The 24278-nt window shown below is 50.6% G+C and overlaps 10 protein-coding genes across 10 annotated transcripts; 7 read left to right on the top strand and 3 right to left on the bottom strand.

The window, feature by feature from the left end:
* Window positions 1-9: 9 nt before the first annotated feature.
* On the bottom strand, window positions 10-3068 carry N7533_013190 (Het-C domain-containing protein; the record flags this gene model as incomplete). Its single annotated transcript, XM_057109840.1, is given in 4 exon segments — window positions 10-241; window positions 303-2188; window positions 2203-2623; window positions 2737-3068. The coding sequence occupies 4 exon segments, from the start codon at window positions 3066-3068 to the stop codon at window positions 10-12; spliced, it is 2871 nt and encodes a 956-aa protein (XP_056953425.1).
* A 968-nt stretch (window positions 3069-4036) lies between these two features.
* Window positions 4037-5446, top strand: N7533_013189 (uncharacterized protein; the record flags this gene model as incomplete). Its single annotated transcript, XM_057109839.1, has 1 exon — window positions 4037-5446. One exon carries the CDS (start codon window positions 4037-4039, stop codon window positions 5444-5446), a length of 1410 nt encoding a protein of 469 aa, XP_056953424.1.
* A 529-nt stretch (window positions 5447-5975) lies between these two features.
* On the top strand, window positions 5976-7992 carry N7533_013188 (Clr5 domain-containing protein; the record flags this gene model as incomplete). The annotated part of the gene is made up of 2 exons (XM_057109838.1): window positions 5976-6091; window positions 6195-7992. 2 exons carry the CDS (start codon window positions 5976-5978, stop codon window positions 7990-7992), a joined length of 1914 nt encoding a protein of 637 aa, XP_056953423.1.
* A 270-nt stretch (window positions 7993-8262) lies between these two features.
* N7533_013187 (WD repeat protein) lies at window positions 8263-11076 on the bottom strand (the record flags this gene model as incomplete). Its single annotated transcript, XM_057109837.1, has 3 exons — window positions 8263-9926; window positions 9992-10725; window positions 10790-11076. 3 exons carry the CDS (start codon window positions 11074-11076, stop codon window positions 8263-8265), a joined length of 2685 nt encoding a protein of 894 aa, XP_056953422.1.
* Window positions 11077-11312: 236 nt separating this feature from the next.
* N7533_013186 (DNA-directed RNA polymerase core subunit RPB10) lies at window positions 11313-11735 on the top strand (the record flags this gene model as incomplete). Its single annotated transcript, XM_057109836.1, has 4 exons — window positions 11313-11348; window positions 11401-11459; window positions 11536-11622; window positions 11693-11735. 4 exons carry the CDS (start codon window positions 11313-11315, stop codon window positions 11733-11735), a joined length of 225 nt encoding a protein of 74 aa, XP_056953421.1.
* Window positions 11736-12818: 1083 nt separating this feature from the next.
* Window positions 12819-15190, top strand: N7533_013185 (uncharacterized protein; the record flags this gene model as incomplete). The annotated part of the gene is made up of 6 exons (XM_057109835.1): window positions 12819-12892; window positions 12945-13173; window positions 13271-13378; window positions 13404-13514; window positions 13592-13733; window positions 13839-15190. The coding sequence occupies 6 exons, from the start codon at window positions 12819-12821 to the stop codon at window positions 15188-15190; spliced, it is 2016 nt and encodes a 671-aa protein (XP_056953420.1).
* An 850-nt stretch (window positions 15191-16040) lies between these two features.
* On the top strand, window positions 16041-17782 carry N7533_013184 (uncharacterized protein; the record flags this gene model as incomplete). The annotated part of the gene is made up of 2 exons (XM_057109834.1): window positions 16041-16844; window positions 16922-17782. Coding segments are annotated over 2 exons (1665 nt in total), but the record flags the coding sequence as incomplete, so codon positions are not given.
* Window positions 17783-19246: 1464 nt separating this feature from the next.
* Window positions 19247-20373, top strand: N7533_013183 (bZIP transcription factor; the record flags this gene model as incomplete). The annotated part of the gene is made up of 2 exons (XM_057109833.1): window positions 19247-19406; window positions 19460-20373. 2 exons carry the CDS (start codon window positions 19247-19249, stop codon window positions 20371-20373), a joined length of 1074 nt encoding a protein of 357 aa, XP_056953418.1.
* Window positions 20374-20612: 239 nt separating this feature from the next.
* Window positions 20613-21611, bottom strand: N7533_013182 (uncharacterized protein; the record flags this gene model as incomplete). Its single annotated transcript, XM_057109832.1, has 1 exon — window positions 20613-21611. The coding sequence occupies one exon, from the start codon at window positions 21609-21611 to the stop codon at window positions 20613-20615; it is 999 nt and encodes a 332-aa protein (XP_056953417.1).
* Window positions 21612-22495: 884 nt separating this feature from the next.
* On the top strand, window positions 22496-22960 carry N7533_013181 (uncharacterized protein; the record flags this gene model as incomplete). The annotated part of the gene is made up of 1 exon (XM_057109831.1): window positions 22496-22960. The coding sequence occupies one exon, from the start codon at window positions 22496-22498 to the stop codon at window positions 22958-22960; it is 465 nt and encodes a 154-aa protein (XP_056953416.1).
* Between the last annotated feature and the right edge of the window lie 1318 nt (window positions 22961-24278).

Below are 24278 nucleotides of genomic sequence, written 5' to 3'. Positions count from 1 at the left end.
GCTCCCCGCTTAATCCGATCCAGAGCCAGAGCCACGGCGGTGGTGGTGGTGACGGTGGTGACGGTTGCGAGAGCCACTACGGCTGCGAGAGCGAGAGCGAGAGCCGGATCCTCGGGGTCGGCGCTCCACGATATCGACGCCTCCACGACCGCCGCCGTAGCCCTCTTGCTGGGACTGATAAGCGGGTCTTCCGTATTCATCGTTGCCGCGCTGTCCCTGTCCATAGCCGGACGATGAATCCCTGTATTAAACCATATTAGCATCTTTTGTCTATAATGACGGTCCAATAATCTGATACTTACTGCTCATATCCTCCACGGCTGTAGGAACTTTGCTGCACGGACTCGTAGGTCGTTTGAGGGGACGAGTACTCATGGCGTGTCTCGGTACGCTGATATTCGGTGCGAGTATCTCCGTAAGTCTGTCGGCTTTCCTCCTGGTAGTAGCTGCTGTTACCGGATGCAGACTGGTGGTATTCCTCGCGGTGGTAATTTTGAGGGGCTGGAGGGTAATCATTGCGACGCACGGGTTGCTCGTAGGAGTCGCGTCCAGAAGCGCCGTAGGAAGCACCCCCGGAAGCGCCGTAGGTATCACCACCACCATAGGAAGCACCACCGCCGCCGTAGGAAGCACCACCACCGCCGTAGGAAGCACCACCACCGCCGTAGGAAGCACCACTGCCGCCGTAGGAAGCATCACCACCGCTGTAGGAAGCACCACCACCACTGTAAGAAGCACCACCATAGGACGGGGCCTCACTCTGATACCCGCCAGTCTCCGGACGACGCGAAGAATAATCATCACGACTAGGCTGCTCACCATAGTGAGTTTGAGTTTCGCCTTGGTACTCAGAACGTCCATAGCGTGATGGTGCCTCGCCGTACTGCTGCTCATGACGCTCCTCGCGTCTAGGAGACTGATGACGCTGGGGCTTATTATGATGGCGACGCTGACGATCCTCATCACTGTCACCGGAGTCGTCCCTGCGAGGCTTAGGGCTGCTCTTTCGCTCGTCCGAGCCCGAACCGCCCTCGAGAATCATAGATCCCATTCCACCGACAAGGCCACCCACAAGGCCACCAAGGGCACCGCCTCCCAATGCCTCGGAGGCAATCTTCTCCAGACCGGAATCGTTCTTGGATTGGCGGCCCTGGCTCTGACCCTGGCTGTAGCCGCCGCCGCCAGATTGCTTCTTGCCGGTTGGCAAGGTAAGTGGCTTGCCGCAGCCGTGTCCGCAATCTTCCACGCCTTCCTTGTGGTTTCGGCCGTGGAGGACACCGTCTCGGCTCAATTGGTCGCGGAGAGAGTCTTGCTCTCTTTCGCTGTGCTCACCCCACCACTGCTCCACCGTGGAGAACATGATTTGACGCATTTCGTTGGCGCCGTCGTCTCCGTATTCGCGGAGAGCGGGGTGGTGGAAGACTCCGGTGATGATTCTCGTCAAGGTGCGATCGACGTCGGCATTCTCGTCATCCCAGCACTTCATGAGCTGGGGAACGGCCCACTTCACCACGCTAGACGCAATTCGGCCGGCGGGCTCGTTGAGGATATTGGAGAAGTGGTCCTTGGAGAGCATGGAGTGGGTGGGGTTGGAAGAGGAATCGTTGTTGAAGACGATGTGTTGCTGCTCCCGACTGCTCTGGATGACTTCGGAAGATCCGGTCTCCAGCTCGGCCTTGACTTGTTTGATGATGGGGAGGACATAGGGTGCAAGCACGGAGAAGACGAAGACAGTGATTTGATCCTGGACTTGTTCGATGAGGTCTGGGAGCACGGGGATCTTCTCAATCGCCTCATTGATGCTCTTCAGCAGCTGGTCGTGCCATTCGAGAACAGGGTAGATTTGCTTATGAACATTGTCAAGATAGCGGGTCCATTCCTCCGGCTCACGAGGGCTGACGTTTTGATTGTTCTGTCGCTGATCGTCGGCCTTGGCCTTAAAATCATCCATTTTGCCAGCTTGGTCATCGGTGTCGCCAATCAGTCCGCTCGGAATCTTGCTAAGCAGGTCCTGCAGCAGGCTGGGGCTATCACCCTGTGAGTCAGAGATGACACCTTCCAAGGATTGAATTTCCGACTGCTTGGTCTTATCCGACAGCTCACCGAGCACGGAGTGGAAGAAGTCCACACCGCCGAAAGTACCGGTCACAATGGGATAAACGGGGTTGCGAGCACCACGGATCTCAACCTTGGTGTTGCGACCAACGTGGGGAAGACATCTCGTTCACCGAGCTCAAGAAGACTCAGTTCGGTATAGTTCGAGTGCGCAGCGTAGTCCTCCAGGCAGTGCAGACCGGTCCCCAGCAAGCGAAGAGCCTCGTGGAAATCTTCATCATTGCCAGAGCGAGCATAACGACGACCCAGCTGGATCGATTTGCCCAGAACGCGGCGAATTAGCTCGGCCGAGGTGTCGATACCCATGTCCTCGGAGGCGATGTAGTTCTTCAAACCGGTGCGTTCGTCAATGGAGAGTTCACGGCGTTCGTCGATTGGTCCACGGAGGCGACGATCGTAGCGTCTGGCATCATCACCTTCGGCATATCCTTGGGGGTTATCGATGTGTTCGGTGGGTTGGTAACAGCCCAGTCGCTCGGTTGTGACTTCGAACTCGCGGGTGCCATAGCTATAAGCAATTAGCCAACATCCCAGAGGAGCTGGTAGATTTGCCCGATTGTTCCCAGCAGAGAACAAAACCAAAAAAAAAGGAAAAAAACGGGATTTGATGATGAAACTTACCCAAAGCTCATGAAACCCAAGACCCAGATAAGAATTCGAATGGCCTCGGCGCTGACATACTTGACAGTGCCCACATCAACAGCCTGACTGTAATCACGAAGCCAGTTACCAAAGTAAACACGCTTGACATCAAGCTTGCCAAACTTGCGGCCACCAGCAACACGGGCAAGGACGAGACTCAGAAGGGTATCTTCAATATCACCATGACGCCAATTCTGCCCCTCGATCTTTGACAGAGAAGCGATATTACCAGCACCAAAGGCATGGGCCTGGCCAGAGAAAGCAAGAAGAATGAGCAAGGACAAGCCCAGGCTCTGCAGAGACAAACCCATATCGTGTGGACGATGGGGGGTGGTCAAAATAGAAAGATAAGGTCACAGAGATGCAAAATGCAAGGAGGGGCAAGCTCTCAGGAGGTTAAAAAAATGAGGAGCACAACATCCCACTGGTTGGTGGTGGGGTTGGGCGTATTGATGCGCGCTCTTGGCTTCTTGGCTACGGCCGGGGGGGGGGGGCTGTGCTTGGCGGGTCTTTCCATCGGCATCATGCGAGTGGAAATTGCCATGTGCTTGACGCAAGGAGATGTTGATGTTGGTATTGCCGGGGTCAGGGTACGCCGTATATGTACTCCGTTTGTCTATCGTACATGATGTACGCGTGGTTTCATCTAGCCCTAGGATCAGGGGGGGCTGAGAAGGATGAGATTGTAACGTTGAATTTCGACCAGGATGTCAATTGGGAGAGTCAAAGAGTGAGTCAAAGAGATAGGATATTCTTCTGTATCCGATTGTATCTTGATCGGAATGTAGATGTATGGAGTAGATCACAAAGTAGATCCAAAAGTAAAGAGAGTCCCGATGCAACGATTCCCCCAAGTTCCTTCCCGCATGCGGCGGTGAGTCTCCAACGACCTTCAGGAGTAGCTCGGCCTATTCTTCCCCCAGAGATTTTTGATTCCTTTTTTTCTTTCTTTACAACCCTCCCCCTTTTACTCGGAACGTGTGACCTTCAGGCAGTAGTGCTTATTCGGACATGCGCCAGCGTCACCCAGACCACCTTCAGCTTCGTGATCTTTTTGCCCCCCCCGCGCTTACGCCTTTGCCCCCGCTCCGTCTCGTCCGATACTTCAGCCCCCAGCGCCAGCACCACCATTTGCGCCCACTAAATCGCTCTTTGTCTACCACCCCCCTCCGGTCGGAACACCCTTTTCAGTCCATTCTGCCCTTTCCTCAAACATCATGCGCAGTGCGACTCATTCCTGAGGCTCTTTTTGTCTTGTGAGATTGTGGAGGAGATCGCCATGGCTCGTGTCGGCATTCCCTCTGCCCGCGAGCCGGCCTTTCCGGCAAGAAAGGGAAGCCGGCTGTCAACCGACTCAGTATCGCGACCGCGTTTGAAAATGAAGATGCGAACTGCTTCGACTGCTTCCGGCATGGAGGATCAATGGACTGGTGACGCTGGGCAGGCCCCGTCATCCTTAGACGTAGATGCCTCACGCGAGCCCTCGTCTTTTCCCGAACACTCCGATTATTCGAATTCGAATTCGCCTGAATCAAAGAGGCTAGGAGGATCCATGCGTTCCACCAATCCCCCAGGAAGGACCCCAATCGACACCGAGACTGCCTGGCAACCTGATTCAACCCATCTCATGTCATCTTTGGGGTTCAACGAGTCCTCCGAGGGACTCAGGAGCAAGCCGATAAAGCCAAAAGTCCATATCAAGCCAATACTTCGGAAGATGTCGCGCGACGATGCGCCGTCCACCTCAATTGACCTGTCCCGGTCCTCGACCGAACAAGAGGGACTGGGCATTTACATGAACTTCGAAAGAGATCGCCGTCGTAGTGAATCTCTAACTGGCGTAACATATCGCAGAACTCCTTCCGGCCTCCACCATAGGTCCACGAGCGGGACATCTCAAATTTCATCGGCCACTGGGTCGAGTGGAGGTAAGCCAGCCGCGTCGCAATACGTTTATCCAATGCGCCCTACTCCTCGGGTATACACCCCGCCATTGTGTGAATCGTATCAAACATCGCCTAGCGACAGCGAAGGCGAGGACGATGGCCTCGAGGCGGAATCTCGGACTGAGTCTCGGGCACCTTCGGTGATGGAGACCCACCGTACACATCGTGCTTCCTCGGGCCCAATGCCTCGGCTCTCGTTGCAGATCGAAGACGACTCCCTCACTCGTCTTTCTGGGATCTCGCAGACAAACATCTCGAGCCGACCATCATTTGGTTATTCCCGCGACAATGGAAGCACGTTGGATACGACGTCTCCCACCTCTCGACCTTCTCTCGACTTTGTTTTCCGATCTCGGACCAGGACCAGCACCGATCCGGTCTCTCGGCAGGCCACGGTCCAGGCTGCCCGACAAGCCTTCGAGGCGAAAGAGGCTGCCAAAAGCCGTCGGATTGAAAAGCAGCAGATCAAGGCCGAAGAAAAGCAAACTCGACGTCGTGTGAAGCGTACCCAATCTGAGGGACCGGGGCCCGAGTTACCGGCGTTTCAGTCGAGAGAAGAGGTCTGCGAGAAGACCGGAAGCATGAACTCGAATGAGCGGGAGCCTCAGACTAAGACTTTCAAATCTGAGGGGCAGCCATCCGATTCGTGGAAATCGCAATCCAAGAGCACTTGGGTGCTTTTCATGACTTGGCTTCGGACTCGAGTGTTCAAGTTCCGGCGAAAGCTGAAGAAGGTGAACTGATCTCAGCAATTTTTTTTTATCTCCCAAGTTATTGTTTGTCCATAGTTTCCAGTACCATGAAGCGATCTTCCGTTCTTTTTTCTTGCTTTTGGGGTTCTAGTCTTCTATTCATTTGGGCATACATGCAGCTGCACGTTGGAGGGTTTGATATTATTGGGAGTTTGGCCACGGCGCATTGATTTTTGGGCTGCGCTCTCGTCACATGGTAACGAATACGAATTGGCGTTTTCTATTACCATTTTCCTCCTTTCCTCCTTTCCCAGCCAGTAATCCGAGACATCATCTCGAAATATCTCGAAAGTAATCACGGGGATCGAGTATGTGCCTCATTTCCGAGGCACACAACTACTTAGTCATGCTACGGCAGAATGTAAGCGGTGAGAGTTGCACCTCTGGCACCTCTGGCATCCCATCTCATCCACTACGGCGCACAGCAGCGACAACAACCGCCTGATAAGAGCTCCATCATTTCGTGGATCTACACTTTTTCCCCAGGCACGCCTCCACAAGGGGGAGCGTCTCCTCAATCATGGTCTATGATTGGGCCGGTAAGCGGGACATCTGCTACCGCATGTACATCCAGGACAAAAAGGCTCTGGAAGAGATCATGGAGTACATGCGAACCGCTTATCAGTTCGCTCCAAGGTGAGTAAGGTACCATCCTATACTATACTAGTATCACTTCACTTCACGCCTACTTCTACTCTCTCTCTCTCTCGACGGAGCTAACCTTCCCATTCACCCCTAGCAAACGCGCCTTCCAAACCCAATTCAAACGGTGGGGATTCCCCTCGAAGCAAAACCCAGCGCATAAAAATGTCCAGCTCGTCGCTCGCGTCAAGGTGCTATGGGAACATAACACCAATCAACGCGATATGCTCCGGATCCTCAACGAGGAAGGATTCGAAATTAAAGAGCGGGAGCTGATGCGCGTGCGCGCGAAGAATCGCTGGTTACTTCGTGTTCCTAATGGGATGAAGTCGCAATTGCAGTCGCAGTCGCAGTCGCAATCGAACACGATGGCCCAAGATGCGAATGGAAATGCGAATGCGAATGCGCAGGCGCAGCAACAGGCTGACGAGGATGAAGGTCTTCTCGCTCTGCAACAGGAGGTGTACAAACAAGATGCCGATTTCGAAGGTGCCAGTGCTGCTCCTGGTATGTCTGGGAATATGCCGTCCCAATCAGGAACGCCGATGATGGAAGACCCCTCGCCGCGAATTTCAGCAGAAGTCGCGGCTAAACGTAAAGAACGCCTCGACCAGCTGAAGTCGGAAAGTGCAGAGCGATGGGCGTCGAGGAAACGACGGCGTCGAACGAGAGGGTGGGCGGGCATGCCGGCTGATCCACCGGGTCCGCCTAGATTTCCGTCCGAGACCACGATTGACGAAAGCAAGCAGTACCTCAACCTGGATAACACCATGTACCGCCAAACGCGGGATCATTTCCAGCGCATTTGTGAAGAGGCGGGGTTTGTTAAAAAGACGGCTGCTGGCCCGGAAAGATGGCAAGCAGCTAAGGACAGGTTGATTCAGGAATCACCGCATCTGCAGCAGGTTTTCAATGCCGAGCCTAATCAGCGTGATGCGAAGGCTTTGGCTTTGGATGTTGTTTGCACCGACGTGACGAAGCGCATGAGGACGCTTGAGCGGCGGATGACGATTGCCGAGGCTAAGAATGCTTTGGGCATTAATCCGGAGGAAAGTCGGCAGATACGAAATGCCTTTTATGATGCACTGCGCGCGGATCATTTCACCAGCAAGCTTGAAGCTGGCGATGATCACTGGCAGGATTTGAAAACGCAGTGGATTCGGAGTTCGGCGCTCCTTCAACGGATCCTTGAGCCTGGGCAAGCTGATCCGGGCCATATTTTGAAACTCAAGGCCATGGAGGTTCTTTGTCGAGATGTGATGAAACGACTGCGTGATGATCAGACTAAGCGCGATCCAGCGCGGAAAAGATCTACACCGCGCAGCACCCAGAATCAGAATCAGAATCAGAATTCGCCATCATCAAATGCTGTTACTTCCCACTTGGGCAGCATGATTGAGAACGGCATCAGTAATGGGATAAGTACACTCGCTTCACAAGCCCTCGCCAGCGCACCGATAACAGGCCATGACATTGGCGATATGCAAATTGACCCTTCTCTACTGCAAGCCGCAAACGACACATCATTCACGAATACACAGCATACACATGATGCTGTTGGGGGAGGATTCGAATACATGGATCCGATCATCAACGCAAATCTCCTGAACACGCACATTTCGTTTGAAATAAGCCCGCAGAGTCATTTACAGGGCCCTCCGCCGAAAAATTGGATAGAGAAATTGAGCACCAGGTCGATGGAGGAGCTGAGGCAGCTTATCTCGGCTAAATACCCCTACGCCATTGTCAGTAAGATCGAGGGTATAGATCAAGATGAACATGGGACTGAACATTACTTTCCTATTGAGGAGGATCCTGAGTTGGATTCTTATCTTGCCCATGTTGCTAGTCATGGTAGGAAGGCTTCGTTTAATCTGACGCTGGGACAGATCTGATCGTGGCCACGGCTATGACTGTGTGACTAGTTGCTCTATTAATCTCGATACATTAATTTGATACCCCATTCAACGAGATACTTTTCGGACCCTTGCAAGCCCCCCTAGCTGTAGAAATCTTACGTGGCTTCAGAAAAGAAATACATATTACAAACTTGAAGCTTGCGCATCAACAATCCATTCATCAATACAAGTTTGATTTGAGAAACATACACATGGCTATTAACCTATACATCTAAACTTATCCCACCATTTTTAAAAAGTCTAGTCCTAACTAGATCCCAAAGTCTGAACAACATTTCTGAAAAGAACACCAATAGAAGGCAAAGAGAATGACGGCGTATCGCCAAACACACCAGCCAACCCCTTCCCTGAAGACCCAGCGCTCTCGCCATCAGTGACTTGCGCAGAAACCTTATCCTGCCCACGGCTGAAAATATTCGCCAGTCCAGAGTTCAGGTGGCTGGTCACCTCTTCAGGCTGCAAACTCTTCTGCGACGCCTTGTCCAGACATCCCAGGCGCTGCACGCTACCGCCAGCATCAACCACGATATAATCTCCCGAGTAAACGTCCGAAAGCAGAGCCACCGGGTGATTTCCCAGACTCTCTTGGAAAACAAGCTCGAAGGATGAAATGTCGTAGATGCGAATGTGGAATCGGCCTCGGCGGCGTCTCTTGTTGGCACTTCCGTCCAGTTCCCGGGCAGCGATGGAAAAGGACTGGGTCCTGGCATTCACGGCAAGCATGGGGGAGTTGCTGACATCAACGGTGCTGCCGGGCTTGGCTAGTTGGATTGGCTTCACGACGTCGTCGACGGTGTCCCAGACAGCGACTGAGCCGGTCGAGGCCACGATCAAGTATTTGCCTAGGAACTTGACGGAGCAAGGGTTTCCGAAGAAAACGCCTGTTCGGCGGTAGTGCACTGTGCCGGTTCGCGCGTCGATCAAGAGGACGAGACCGTCGTTGGCACCGGCGTCGGATGGAAGGCAGACAGCGAGTACGGAGCCATCATCGGAAAAGCTCATGCAGGCTACGGATAGAGGTGCAGATGCGTTGTTCAGACATCCCTTCAGATCGACGACACTTCGGCACTTCCATGTATCCTGGTGCAGGTCCTCGGCATTTGTCTTCAGTCCGCTCCGGGTCCGAGCGGTTGGGCACCAGAAGCGCAGGATCGCGTCTTCGCCGAGGGTTGTGAATTCGTGGCAGGATGGCCGGGCCGTGAGACCGAGGACCGAAGCGTGGCGGTTCTCGCTGAAATGGGGTGCGTCGATGCGAGTCACTAGTTCCCAGTTATCGGTGGATGCATTCCACTTCCAGAACTTCAGGAATGTTTCCGGTCGTCGCAGGGGGCTATCGACAGTTCCAAGGTCTTGGTGATGAGGTGTCCATGTATCAACGGTTGCTAACCACTTTCCATCTTCGACAATATCCAAGTGCTGGACGTCGGGGGTCACGATTGGAGAGCCTTCTGGACTCATGTTCAGCGTTGTTGTGTTGGTTCGGGCCAGGGCCTGGCGAGAGATATGGGAGTTTGCGCGAATGTCGAAGGTCTGGAGGACAGCTGAGCTTGGTCGTTGAGAAGCATGCTGATTAGACATGTGAGATGCGGGCACAGCGACAAGGAGTCGCTCGGGATGCTGGGGGTGTAATTTGGCAATGGCGCGGTGTGACTTTTTCGAGGAAGAGTCTTTGTAGGCTCCGGCATCCGAAGATAATTGAAGACCGGTGACATTGGCGAAAGGCTGCAACTCTCTCGCAGACAAAACCATAACTGAGTTATCGGCCAACTTCACGACATAAGAATTGCCGTTCGGTGAAACGACAACATTGCAAATTGGAGAGGATAAATGAGGCAGGAATTGCTTCCTGCCAGTATCGAGCTGCCACAAAACCAAGACTGATTCCTGACCACCCGAGATAACGTAGTTTCCTATAGATCGAGCATTGTCAGACAAATTCAACCGCAGCATGCAGGGATATCAGGCAAAAACATACCATCCTTAGACCACCGCACAGTGCTAACGGCACCTCGGTGCCAGTGAAGTTTCCTGGGTGGAGACTTCTTCTCTGCACTTCGACCGAAAAGAGTGTTTGCAATATCTTGGTAAATGAGAATCGAGCCGTTTCCTTCACCAATTGCCAAATCAACGACGTCGGGGGCGTGAGTAGACTTGACTCCGTCGTGATTTTCTCGCAGATGAAGACAGGTCGCAGATACTGGCAGAGTAGCCTCTCTCCATGTGTACTGTGTAGACTCTGGGGTTTCCAGGTCAACGTTGGGAGTGGTTCCCAGGAAGAGATGGACCCCATCACTGACAATAATAACACGTCCTTCATAGGCGACCTGGATTGTGTTGATTTGTTCGCTGGTCTCAAGGGCAACGATATCGGGAAGCTTCTTGTCGCCGAGGGCACTGATAAGAACCTGTCGCTTCCCATCCTTTGGCTGCCCAATGAGGTATGATGCGACGCGATAGGTTCCCTCACCTGCAGACACATCGGCGGCGATTGTCGAGTTGGTTGTTCCCCAGCGGGCGAGTCGCTTTCCAGTATCCCAGTTCCATGTTGTGACAAACGCAGGTGTGAAGATGTACAGGACGTTTGGATCGACGGGGCTCAAGTTGTATCCGGTAACTTTCTGACCAGTCTCCATCTGCAGAGTACGGAGCAGGCGGGAGGTGGAGGTTGCGAAAACCTGCACGGCTGTTTCGAGGCCCACGAAAAGGTATCTACCTCACCCTGTCAGTAAATCAATGCCTCAAAAGATTAGGACAATACAACGTAAAAACCTACGCTTCATCTTCGGTCACGATGGGGTCCAGATTGCTATATCGGCCACCCACCGGGCGAGAGAATGACCAAGGCGCAGAGGCACTGCTCTTCTCTTCACCAATTAAAGAGGCATCACTCTTGCGCACCTTCTTGATCGCACCGGAAGATGGTTTTGTCGCAGAAGCTTGGGCTTCATGGGTTTCTGAAGTCCGACGTCGTTTGGTTCCTGCGTCGGATGGTCGTGATACCTTCTCAGCGGCATCACTAGCGCGAGAGCGCTTTTGCTGTCGACTCGAATCCTTTGCCATAGTTGAAACCCTTAAATTCGGGGTGGGTATCACAGTGATTGACAATTGAATATGTCCCGGCGACTTTTTTTTTCCCGCAAAGGAAAGGAAAAAGCTCGACCGCCTTCCTTCACCGCCTTTCGCAACTTTCATTTTTCACTTCGAGGTAATTCTTGTCTACTCGTCGCCCCGCGTAATTAGCATCGCGTTCACTCTTTCTCCGGTCTTTTCGTTCCTAAACTTTGCGCATCGTCACGATGATTATCCCCGTGCGCTGCTTCTCTTGTGGAAAGGTATAATCTCCGCCCTGATCTACTCTCGAGCTTTTGCTGATACCTGGTTCAGGTTGTCGGAGACCTTTGGGAGCGTTACCTGCAGCTCCTGGATGAGGGTATTCCTGACGGGTGAGTGTCACTGTCACTGTTTCATGAAATAGTGGTATTTGGTTTATTTTGTCCTCAGCTACTGACAATGTTCTAGCGATGCCATGGATCAGCTTGGCTGCCGACGATACTGCTGCCGCAGAATGATCATGACCCACGTGGATCTGATTGAGAAGCTTCTCCGGTAGGTTCTAGCGCTCAGCAACCCGGCAACTCTTATAGCTTTGGTTAATTGTGTTAACCCATATCCTTAGTTACAACTCCGCCGAGAAGGACCGATCCAAGGCTCATGTCTAAGCACATACTTTCACCCGACCCGCTTGGTTTCTTACCCCCCCTCGGGGCAATCATACTGAATACCAACAATCCATTTCGAAGTCGACCAGAGTGATCCGAAAGCATTGCATTTGATGTGGATCGCCACATTTTACAAGCTACTCTCGAAAAGAGCAAACCACCGTCCACCCATCTTCTGAGATCACAATACAATACCAGCCCCCGCCGTCATTGCTTCCCCCTGCAACTCTATATCTGTCACCACAAGTGTTCCCGAACTCTACCCCGATGGCTATGCTCTGTGTATTCATACCGTGAGGACTGTTATAGGCGGATACAACATGGGTTATGTCGAGTGAACGGAAGCGGGTATGACCGAGGTTGCTCGCCGATATGCATATGGGAAGGCGTTGGACACCACATGGGATTTGTCATTTGGCGTACTGGGAAAATATCTTTTTTGTAGATAATTTATTGCAATCAAAACTCGAATTGATATTCTGTGTGTTCAAGATCAACATTCGGAGTATGCGTATGTAGCTATATATATGTAGCTCCGCTCAACAAACCACCCGGGGGCAGGTGACCTGACCAGCTGGGGGTATTCCCTCATTCTCCAATCTTTCAGCCCCATGAAATCCTACCTCATTACTCTGTACTCCGTACAGGATTCCTCCCAACACCCACCATGCATCTCTGCATTTCTTCCCTTTCTAGCCCCACTGTTCCTGGGGAATCAATGGGAACCGCAAGCGCCCAGCAACCCCATGCGGACTAGGCGGCCGGTGCTCCGCGGCGTCTGAGTGGATACACATGCATGCTCATCACGCCCCAGGCGCCTTTGTCTCCCAGTTCTGGGGGTCGCCTGCTTTGGTCTTGGTCAATCGTCGTATCAGCGAGCTCCGTTGGAACCAACAGTGCTGAAAGCCCCGGGGCCATTACCGATGGTTTGTCTCGAGACGGCCTGAGCTCCCTCCTGCGTCTGTTGTGCCTGTGCTTGTGCAAGCGGGGATCGACTTTCCTGCTCTTCATCTTCGTCTTTTCAACTCCCCCAGAGCGCAGTGCGATTGCGAGACTTCGTTCCTGTCTGGCTATTAGGCCGTGATGGCCGTCAGCTCGCCGCTTTCTATTCTTCCATTTCGCGAAACCCCAAGCCCTTATGCTGGGTCGGACCTGATGTCAGCACCCCTTCAGGATCGCATCGCACCCCATTCGCTGACACATGGACAGGTCGCTCGAAGCACCATCCGCCCCGGAAAGTGTAGGGTGTTCGAGGTATTCTGCCCCTGATCTTGATGCTGGAGCGATCAGCGCGGTGGATATGGATACATTGTCGGAGACCCCCGCTTTGGCCCCGGCTATCGGGGATCCTAATCAACTTCACGGGGTCGATAAAAACAGCGGGGACGTGATAGCAGCAACAGCGAACACTCCTATCGCTCACGGCCCGGGACTGAAGGTATGTACGAAGAGGGGAAGGACAAAACAGCAATAAATCATGATATCTTTTGGCGGGCGCTGATGGGCAGCAGATCCAAACCACACAAAAGTATCAGCCCAACCATTCCAGATCAGACGAGGACGAACCACCGCAGTCGGTGATACATGCGCCACCTGGATTCAGAGACTTTGTGAGGGTTTCCCTCACCATCTCCCCAGAAGAGGTTTTTAACCAAAGGTCTCATATAGACGGGCACAGGGCATACATCGGACGAGGAGGGTTGCGACGATGAAGCATCGTCGTCATCTTCGATCTCAGATCACGTCGAGCCTTTGCATATTCCAAAGAGCACCAGCGGAGTAAGTGCCTGGCTTCCCAAAATTTTGATTCAAATGGAGACATTTGAAATTGTCTAATATTTCGTTTCTTTTTCAAGATCGGTAATAGTCCCGTGTCGCCACCTCCGTTGACCACCACCGTCGCGCCTGTATGGTCAGATAGAGCGACTCCTCGTGCCCAGACACGAAACGACGAATTCGACGAAATCGGACGACGCTCCCATTCAAGCAGTCTAGAAGGTTTGGGGCCCCAACCACCTAACACCTCGTATAGCTAACTAATTATTCAGTAGACATACCCGAAGGTAAATTTTTTGGATCACCGCATATTTACTCCCTTTGGAGTAAAATACCCGCGCGAGGGTAGAGCCAAATCTAGCATCTCTCATACTTACATTTTTCTAGGGACTTTTGGTAATAAAGAATCTGAAATCAACGTTCTACGAGCGGCTCTCACCGAATGCTGGACATTATGCAACACGCTCGCGAACTTGAGTTATATTAATCGAAAGCGGTTGTTTGAATCCTACCAAGATAATATGCAGGAAGATGCCTGGAGATCTTGCTGGAAATTGTGTCAAAAGCTTTATGATACCCATGACGACGAATATGCATCTCAAGTTAATCCAACCCTTGATCTCTGCCGAGACTTCTGCCAAGCGCTGTTTGAGGTTCGAGTTTCCGAGAATGACCTGGCCGATTCGGTCTTGCGAGTCAGCTTTGAGCTGAATAATCATCTTTATAATACGCATGACCGCAACCTTCCTGACGCCTTTCGGGAACGAACGCTTGACTTCTATATCACGCTGTGCCACCGACTAATGAAGCAGCGAACTCGCTTGACCGAGACAGACTCTCTCCTGAGCGCTTGTTGGACATTGGCTGAAATGCTGTTCAGTATCCGCCAGAGTAAACGAGAAGGGAAAACTTTGGACGAGGATTTGCTCGGCTCCGCGGTTCAAGCATGCTGGGAGCTCTGTGATATTTTCCGCGAGGGATGGACCATGCACAGCATGCGCAATTCAGACCGTGGCACGCCACGCCCTAGCCAAACCACATTTGCGCAAGTATTTCAACAAGTAGCGCAGCAGTCGGAGATCGATCTTCTGGATGATGTATCTGTTCAAATGGGAAATCCAGAAACGCCCACGACTATCTTTGAGGACACAGCCACCATTTCGCCCGATGAAGCCCCGATTCCAAACATTCTTGTTCTCGGTCACGGAAATGGCCATGCTTCTCATTCGGGTTGGCCATCCAGTGCATCGAGCATCTCGGAGAAGTCTCGATCATCTGGTCAAACAGCTTCCTCGGCGAACACGGTGACCACGATCTCGGAGGATCCTAATTTTACCAGACTCAAGGTTCTCATCACCAAGGCGGCTATAAATAGCGGTTATCAACAAGACGGCACTCAGAACATGTCGTCCTTTGTCAAATCTTTGTCTTCAGACTCATTCGGATCGGCGCCCTGGCAGACTTCACTGTTGAAGAATTACCGAAAGCTGGTGGCTTATGATCCTGCTTTCAGAAATTGTGGCTTACAGGCCCGTGTCAGTGCCGTTGAAGTGGGCCGGGCTTGTCAGGCGATGCTTCAGAATGGGCAGTACTCTTGGCTACGGGATCTATATCGACTGGTCTTTGGGTTCCACATAGAGGAGGCAATGACCAGGAAAGGGGTGACCATTCAGACATAGTTATTTTACCCTTGTCATAAGTTTAATTCTTAGCCTTGGTCCTTCCTTGTTGGTGTATAGATGTATATGCTATATTCAGAAGGTCCCTAAAGAGGTCATTTCCTTTCTTATAGTGAATATTACTCTATGTTTATTGGTTGTAGCCCTCAGTCTTACTGAAATTACAGAGGTCTTTTTATTCCCATCTTGAAAGTTTACTAGTATCTAGATCCCCATGGGTCACAATTGTGTCAATACAGGTATAGAATATCGTTCCAAAATTACTCGTATTTCCTACAAAGATCTTGACAACAACTGCTACATGCCTTTAGTTACTACCTCCTCCTCCTCCTCTCTTGCTAATATCTGATTTGAATGCTTGCTCTTGCTCTTGCAATTTTCAGTCACTGTTGCTGGTAAAAAAGAATATCGTAATTCAAAAATGGAGCAGGCGGTCTGTGCGTGTAGGCCACCGTAGGCACCACACGTACTATGGGGCATTTATAGCCGACAGTCTAATCTTACAAGGCAACCCATGGGCCGCAGCCTGTCAGAGCCGCCCCCTCCCCACACTTGCGCTAAGCGACACGTGCTTTCGAGACTTTCAGGTACCAGCTAAAGGTGTCTCCTTTACTCACCGTGGTATATAAAGCTACGAATTTTCAGCGATAACTTGGCGCAGAGCCCTGTGAAGTTTCTGGCTGTGCTTTGAATCAATTGAAATTCAAATTAACTCCAATGGGTGCGTTCATGCTGTATCTGCGCCGGAAAACGAATGGCATTGATGACAAACTTTTATAGGTTACTCTGAGGTATGGCTATATCGTATCTTTGGCGAGAAGTACAGAACACCTCTCTAATAGCTTATTAGATCTACTGCCATATTTGTGGTGTCAGTTTCAATATCGCCCGACGCCCGAAACTGGGAGAGCCGGATCTGGCTAGCTGGGACTATACTGGTGGATTGTGCGATCAGCCGGGAGTCGACGGAGTAGATTTGGAACAGTGCGTTCGGAATGGCTGCTTTGTGGCCATTAATTACCCAAAGGATGATAGCGACAACATCCTTGAAGATCCAGACTATGTCCCTCCAGATGGAGGTGATCACAGCGACCTCGGTGAATACGACTCAGAGTATGAATCAGCCGATACTATGAGTTTATCTGCGGAGGAGGATGAGGAGGATATAAATAGTGACTCGAGTGATGACGAAAAGAAGAATACTAAAATCGATTCTTACTCGAACTGGTTGGTGAAAACTTGGAATCCGCATGCCAGATTCCTCAGAGAACGCATTGATAACTTCGGACATTCAATTAATCGTTCTCATGATGAATATGGGTTGCCTATCCAGCCACACACTTTGTCAGAGAGAGAAAACCCAGAGCTGGAGCAATTCCCCAGTCGGACTGGCAGAGTGGCGAATGCGTATTCAGGTTATGCGATATCGCCCGAAGAGATGATAGGGTGTCGCACGGCCCAGTGCTTGGTCCACAAAAGCGCAATGCAAGGACAAACGCAACATATCAAATATTTTGAGCCTTGGGAGGCTTCTGAAGATTGGTTCTTGTCTGGATTGTCTGACGGTATGCCGTCGCGCGATTGCAGTTACCCAGAAGTCTGGCCTGCGCAAGGTGGAGTCAAGGAGCCACGAGCTGAGAATACCAATTTTGATGTGGGTTATATTTCTTAAAGCCAGGTTTAGGGATTTTGAAACGCCATTGAATTCTCAAAGAAGCTGACAGCCAGTAGCCAGAATCGACACCTTCAGACGAATGGGCCATGCCGTTCCATCCTTGGTGTTTCGATATCTTCTGCCGCCAATCCAAAGCTCGGTTCAATCGCATCAACATCTCAGGGCTTATGAAGTGGCGTAATTCCGAATTCTCCTACCATGACTTTCGCAAATTTCCTCGATCAAAAGATGTTCGCAAGAGTCGAGAACAGTTCTGGCAGCATTTACCAGGCAAGGAATATCTGGCCGCCAACCCACTTTACGTGCCAGGTTTGCCGAGCCTCTTGCTTAATGCAGCCAACGAAGAAGAAAACCTATCTCACGGCGGGATAGAGGGATCCCAAGTTTCTAAGAGGACTCACGCTCTATTGCAGGTTGGTCATAATGATGTGTTTGCTTCTATGCCTCCCGAAATATGTTTACTACTAGTTAGCTTCCTGCATGCTGGTGACCTCAATAACTTGAGGATAGCTTCCAAGGTGTTTACCAGACTTCCAAATACTGTTTGGTGGCAACTTGTCCAAGAGGAGATGCCCTGGCTATGGGAATCTTGCCATGACAGCAATGAAGTCCACTTTCCTTCATTCTGGACAGCAGTGACCGCAAATTCTCTGAAGTTGTTCAAGGAAGAACGGAAGCGCTATTCAGCGCAGCTGCGAGATGTTTATACTCCGACTAGTGAGGCAGTTGACTTCCTACTTCCATTTCCAAAAGAGGTACCCGATCAGCTACAGCTCCCAAGAAGAAATACCAATTGGCACAGGGTTTATACGCAGATCAAGAAAAATTGGAGCAGCCTCAGGGGATTACGAAATCGACAGCGGATCTGGAAAGATGTGGAAGAAATTATCAAGCGGATTGAAAAGTATGAGACATAGTCACGCGATTGTGTATTATCAGTGAATCAGTTGAGTAAAGTATCTCGAAAAAGGTTCAGCAGCCTTGCTTATATAGCCTTACTCCTTGCTCGAGTAGACAGTAAATAAGATAATCGTTATTTTACAGCAAACTCCTTCGGCTCGATCATTTTTAAGAGCCCCCTATTATAAGGACTCAGCCAACAAAATACTGTGTAGTATTTAACGAAAAGTAACAGAACTAGAGAAGAAAAGAAGAGAGAGAGCTATCATCATAACTATCATATATTGTTGAGAACGGGTGCCTAGGCACCCGTGCCTGCCTTGGATAGATAGCCTCAGCCTTAGCTCTCTCATCCTATAACTATCTCTTTCCCTAGTTCTAGCTTCTTCCTAGTAGTGTACCTCTAATAGGTTATACGCCCAGATTATGCTTAGTTTTTCTTTTCGAGAGTCTAGATATTCTGAATCCCCCTCAAAATCAATACTTTCTGTATAAAAAAGATATATCTAGTAAAGATCAAAAATATTAATAGTATATTAATGTAACGGGACAGGTCCCGATCTTTGGCCTAGGCTTGGCCTGTGCGATGTGATCTATCAGTTCCCTAGGATACTTAGTCGCCGCAGGTCGCCCCTTTTTCTTACACTTCTCCAATCTTTAGATAAACAGCATGCAGGCACCGCTAAATTGAGTCAATTTGGCTGTAGCCTTTCACATCTCTAATTAAAAAGAATACTAAGTTAGGGAAGTTATTACAGATAGTGAAAGTAATTAAGTTATAGTGAATACTTTAGCCGATATATTTAATGTTAAGAAAGTATTATCTCTAGGGAATTTAGTATAGCTAGCTAGCTCTATAATAGAAGAAGCACTTTGGGACTTAACCAAAAAGAGGTATAATAGCTGGTTTGGAGCCCTACCCCAAGGTTCCAATGATATTTATGATTAGACTACTACACAGCTTTCAGTCAGGAATACTTAAAAGCTTAGGTAGTCTTATATGACCTTGAAAGACTCTGAAGGGGAACATACTGAGCCTAAAGCAAGACATAGCCCTTCTGCCAACGAAGTGAGAAAATGATTTTTGCGAGATGATAACGAACCAAATACGCAAAAACAATATAGCAGGCCAAAATCCTCGGCCTTTTTATTTCCCATTCATTCGCGATTTATCGCGTTTTCTTTGCTCTCTATATTGACTGTGATTAATGTAATACTCCGCACTGGACGCTGCTTCCCGTTTAGGCCTAGCGCGGCTTCTGAGCTTATCTCACGGCTCGAGACGGAGACGGAGACCTCATCACTTTGTCTTTTCTTCTCTCCGTCAAGCTTAGTATCGCGTATCTAATGTACTTGTTTTCCTGTCAATCTGGCTCGTATTACACTAAACACCGGACCCGGTCGATTCACTTTTTCATTACTCCCTACTAATACGTTTCGACAGCAGCGACGCGGAACTGGATGTTCGGTAACTCAGGGTAATGGAACACTCTGTTACTCTGCTTTCTTCAGCCACGGGCGAGGGAGAAGCAAACAAGGTCGGCGATCACCCCAGCCACGTCGGTGCTGAGGCTGAGGCTAGGACGACGGCCAAGAATCAGCGCAGGAAGGTCCAAAATCGGAAGAACCAAAGAGCACACCGTGAGTGTGTCCCCTCAATGCCTCACCTCCTGCCGAGCTCACAAACTTTGAAGGATTGCGGAATAGAGAGCAAGATCCAGGTTCTGTTCAGACGTCGCGCTCATTCCAAGTCAGGCGCTGGCGCCTGGACGAACACGATGTTGGTCCCTCCCAAGACGCCTCGACAGCATCAAAATGTGCAACCGCCACGTCCACTTCCCCTCGATGGTCTCAGCCTCAAATCAGTGCCAGTACTTCAATTATTACACCTGAACGCGCCGTAAAAGGGCCACCACCCACCCCGGTCCGGGCCCAGACGTCCCTAACTGCCCCCTCCTTCGTCTTTCCCCTCTCAACTGATCACCTCCTCCATCTAATTCAATATAATGTCTTCCGTGCTTTTGTCTCCAACAAGCGCACTCTCAATACTCTTCTGACGGGCTGGACTGATAATCCTCCCTCCCCAACCACCTGTCCTCTAAGCGGTCCTTACCGTGACGACACAAGCGTCTACCCTTTGAACCCCAACATTCCTCTCTCCCTCGCCCCGACCCGCCTCCAACAAACCCGCTTGCACTCCATTTGGATCAATTTCTTCCCCTTCCCCCGTCTCCGTGATAATCTTATAAGACGCGAAGGAACTTTTGACCACTGGGAGCTGCTACAAGACCTCATTGGTGAGCTCATGGGCGCCACGCCGGTTCAAAGACGACGAGGTACGCCCTTCACCTTTACTGTGTCCGATCCCCAAACTATGCGGACCCTGCCCCTCACAACAGGACGTGATGAGGATGAGGTCACCGCGGGGCGCAAGGGAATGATTGTTTGGGGTGAACCGTACGACATGCGGAACTGGGAGGTTACCCCCGGCTTTCTGGCGAACTGGTCATGGGCTGTGGAAGGATGCGACGATTTAGTCGAATCTAGTAACCACTGGAGGCTGATGAGAGGAGAGGAACCTATTCATCTCTCTGAAACGACAATGTAGCCGAATGTGTCTTAAAAAAAAGTGAAGGATGGCCGGCTACCGGGCAATAGGAACTATCCTTAAAGATACCGTCGATCATAGATTACACTTTCAAGGCTAACATGTGCTATGAGTCTGGTGGGGAGTTGCTCCCCAAATATTTCTATGTCTTCTTGATTCATATGGTTATATTTAACGGAAATAACGAGTTTGGCTGTATACAGGTGGGCCAGGTCCAGGGCAAGGCCCCTCTTGGTTCCCTACTTCTCACTATGCAAGCCCACAAGCTTGAGCGAGTCGCCCCAAAGCCTCTTCGCCTTCTCTTCGTCATAGGCGTATGGGGAATACCCGGGCGCAGAGAACTTATAATCCCCTTCCGCATATGGCTCTGCCACGGCACAATTAACGAGGTACTTGCCGCCGTCATGTTTCCAGTCCTTGCCGATGGCTGCCCAAACCGATGTTGCGGCACCTTGCTCAACGCTCTTCATGGTGGGGTACAAGTACTCCATTCCCTTGAAGGCATCCGGGGGCATATGCTGGGTCAGCCCTGTCTGGACCAGGCCCGGGTGAACGCTCGTGGCGTGTAGGTGGTGCGAGCCATAGCGGCGCTCGATCTCGTTAGCCATGTAAATTTTGGCCGTCTTGGATTGTCCGTAGGCCACACTGGGATCATAGTCGCCTTTCTGGAAGTCGTAGTTGTCGGGGTCATTGATTCCGTGAACGTTATGGGCCGAGGAGGAGAGATTAACGACGCGGGATGGGAGGTCCGGGGAGGCGGCGGCGAGAAGAGCAGGTTCCAAGAGATTGTAGAAGAGGAAATGCGAGAGGTGGTTCGTGCCGAATTGGAGTTCGCGGCCGTCAGCGGTTAGGCGGAGGTCCGGGATGGCCATGATGCCGGCATTGTTCACTAGGAGGTGAATCTTCGAGGTCTTGGCGAGAATGGCTGTGGCTGCAGCGCGGACGGAAGAGAGGCTTGCCTGGTCCATCTTGATAATCTCCATCCGGGAAGGTTCAAATATACCAGTGAGGGCGGATTGGGCTTTGGCGACGTCTCGGGCCGTGAGGAAGAGGGTGGCACCGGTGGTGGCCAGGGCGCGGGTGGTTTCGATGCCAATGCCGGAAGACGTACCAGTGATTACAATTACCTCGCCCTTGAGCTTGCCTTCGACGCCCTCGTCCTGGATGATTTGCAGGGCCGTCGGGCGTGCATCGCCAGGGCCGTTTGGCTTGGCGTGAGCTCCAGCGTAGCGCGACATGATTGCTCTGGCGAGGGAAAAGACTTGCTTTGATACCACGAAGAGGTTTGATGTGATTTCGAAGAGTTGGAATGATTTCTCAAGTCGGCTGGTTGCAGGGAGGGGAGGTGGTTCACTTATATAGTCAACTCAAAAGACGTCTTCAAGGCGCCGTGGGTTTGTTGCAGAGGAGCATTACTTGGTACAACTATGGCTTACGAATCACAAGAACACCTTAGAGACCTTTCCGGCGATAGGCTATATCGAAACCTCATACCACCTCTCCACATGCATGGCTTTTGTCGGTTTATACTACTTCCGTCGCTGATCCACGGCCCACTGTGATGACTTTTTTTCCCCTTCGGGTTAGTCACGCCCCACAAATTTGAGGTTCCAGGGCTCCGGTAAGTTAGTTCTGATTACCAAATGTTTGAGGGTTCGGGGTTAAGCATGCTTTTAGCTTATCGCAATAGTAATGTCATCGAGCGGAGTTAGAATGCAGTCACGGGAGCTCCGGACCAGTCTGTTCAACTTTGGTGAGACTCGAACTAGGCCGGAAAGGGGGAAAAAGTCATCATGGCGCTTCACAGATCTGTGACGGGAAAGGTGAATGGCAGTGCACGAGATTATCTTGATAGACCTTGGATGTGGAGCATTATTCACTGAACGGCGTTAAATTATGGATTTGCTCCTATCGCCGGGAAGGATTAATCCTGTTTCGAAATGAGACAGAGGCCGAGGTTAAAGTGGGTTGGCATTTACTTTTTCTTGTTCTGCATGGAATATAAATAAGCAGTGAGCCGAACGTGATATACAACTATAGCTTTCTTTCTCTGCTACCTAGGTACATCACTGTCTTCAAATCCTACCAGACTCTCTGAAAAATCCCAACAATTCGTTTCATCATGGCCTCAAGTTCTTCCTCAATGATCCTAAGAGAACGCATTGAGGCTACAGCCCGAGCCTTCCTATCCGCGTATGAAGAGGGCGGGGCCCAGAATGACGCCTCCATCATCAACCGCGACGTTACCGCGGACTGCACCCGGTATCTGCTTCCCGCAGCTGTGCCCCAGGCCTTTGGTCTACCGGCAGACTTCTTTTTCGACACGACGAACTATCAGGAGACTTTCGCGAAGGATATCAAGGTGATGAAATTCAGAAACAACATCATGGCGAACTTAGTCATCGACACTGAGGCCCGCCGGGCCGCTTTTACCTCTATCGCAGAGGTGTATCCCAACAGCGGAGAGTCTTACTCGGCCGAGCTCGCTTGGTTCTTGTACTTTAACGAGGATGGGTCTAAAGTCAAGAAAGTGGTTGAGTTCTGCGACAAGGACGTGATATTGAAAATGGCAAACACGACTGCCTAGCTCTGGTCTGCAGCGTCAAGATTTCATGGGAAATATAGGTATATGTCTTTGTTAAATACAAATCCAAAGATATTTGATTCCTAGATATGACATCCTTACACAAATTACCCTTTTCGGCAATTCTAGGCTCATGTAGTAAAATGGGCCGATGCGCCAGAGAAGAAGGATTTCTGGAACGCGAGGGTTCTATACAGTTGATGTTCATTATCCGGATGGGAAATATTCCCCAGCCGGAAATGGCCTCCGCTTTTGTTAACTGACATAATTCGTAAGCGAGCTGGGCTGATGGCAAAGTAGGCTTTGTAATTTGAACGGGCTGTTGAAATGATAACTCCTATAAAGAAGGTTGATTGGGATGGCTAACAGAGCCCGAGTAGATAAATAAACTACGTACGAGTAGTGCTTATCTAGAGATAATAGAGCAGCCTAGCAGAACAGTACTCACACCGCACAACGACTGCTCATTAGGGAAACCCTACAAACATGTTATCTTACGTCCCACCGGATGCAATTGACCTGTACCTCTGGCCTATATCGTGCCCGCTTGGTTTTCCGTTTTATGTGCGGAGTACACTATAGTAGAATTTGAGGGTTTGACTTTTTACATCAAGCGCCCTGTGCATATATCAGTGAAAATGGTCTATGGCCTCTGACGAGCAAAAAAGGAAAAAGGCAAAAAAAAGAGCAGTCATGTGAAAATACTGCAGTCAAATCCTCTAACATCGTACCACAAGCCCTCTACGTGAGCCACAAATAAGGAGCGGGTATCACTACTATCATGGACACCCTCAATTTAGGAATCACTTATATTGTCCTTACCAATAAGGTTTTGCCTTCGGCCCATGGGTCCACCTGGTTGGACTTTTGGTTCGGGAGTCCACTTGTTCGCAACGGCAGTAGGAGATCACCTTTGAGGGGAGCTGACGCTTGTCTCGGTCACCAGCCCAGCACGGTAAGTGGGCACTTGAAGTTAGGGGACCACTCCTAGTGACTTTTAGGAATAGAATATCTTCAGGATACTTATATTACAATTCATGGGGTAAGACGCACATGAGCCTTTTTTTCGGAGGAACCTTTCATCGTTAAAGACTCCCAGGATATTCAAGAGCAGAACTCCTTAGTAAGGTCACATTTTAGAGAACAATAATGAGGCCGACACATTTTGAGGGACTAAAGGATTGATAGGTTACACTTTCATGGGTTCTGAGGCTAGCCAATGTTATAAGATTTCATTTTTGAAGACCGACAATTTGATCCTTGATAGGACGTAGGTAATCAAGTCTAGCGGCTTTGACGGTCACGGATAACTTAAATCAGG

The sequence above is a fragment of the Penicillium manginii genome (assembly GCF_028828005.1).
Source record: "Penicillium manginii strain IBT 31320 chromosome Unknown utg000010l:1.0-1143873.0:1.0-1144522.0, whole genome shotgun sequence".
Taxonomy (NCBI): domain Eukaryota; kingdom Fungi; phylum Ascomycota; class Eurotiomycetes; order Eurotiales; family Aspergillaceae; genus Penicillium; species Penicillium manginii.
The sequence above is the reverse complement of the archived record's forward strand: the minus strand, read 5'-3'. Positions and strand labels throughout refer to the sequence as shown.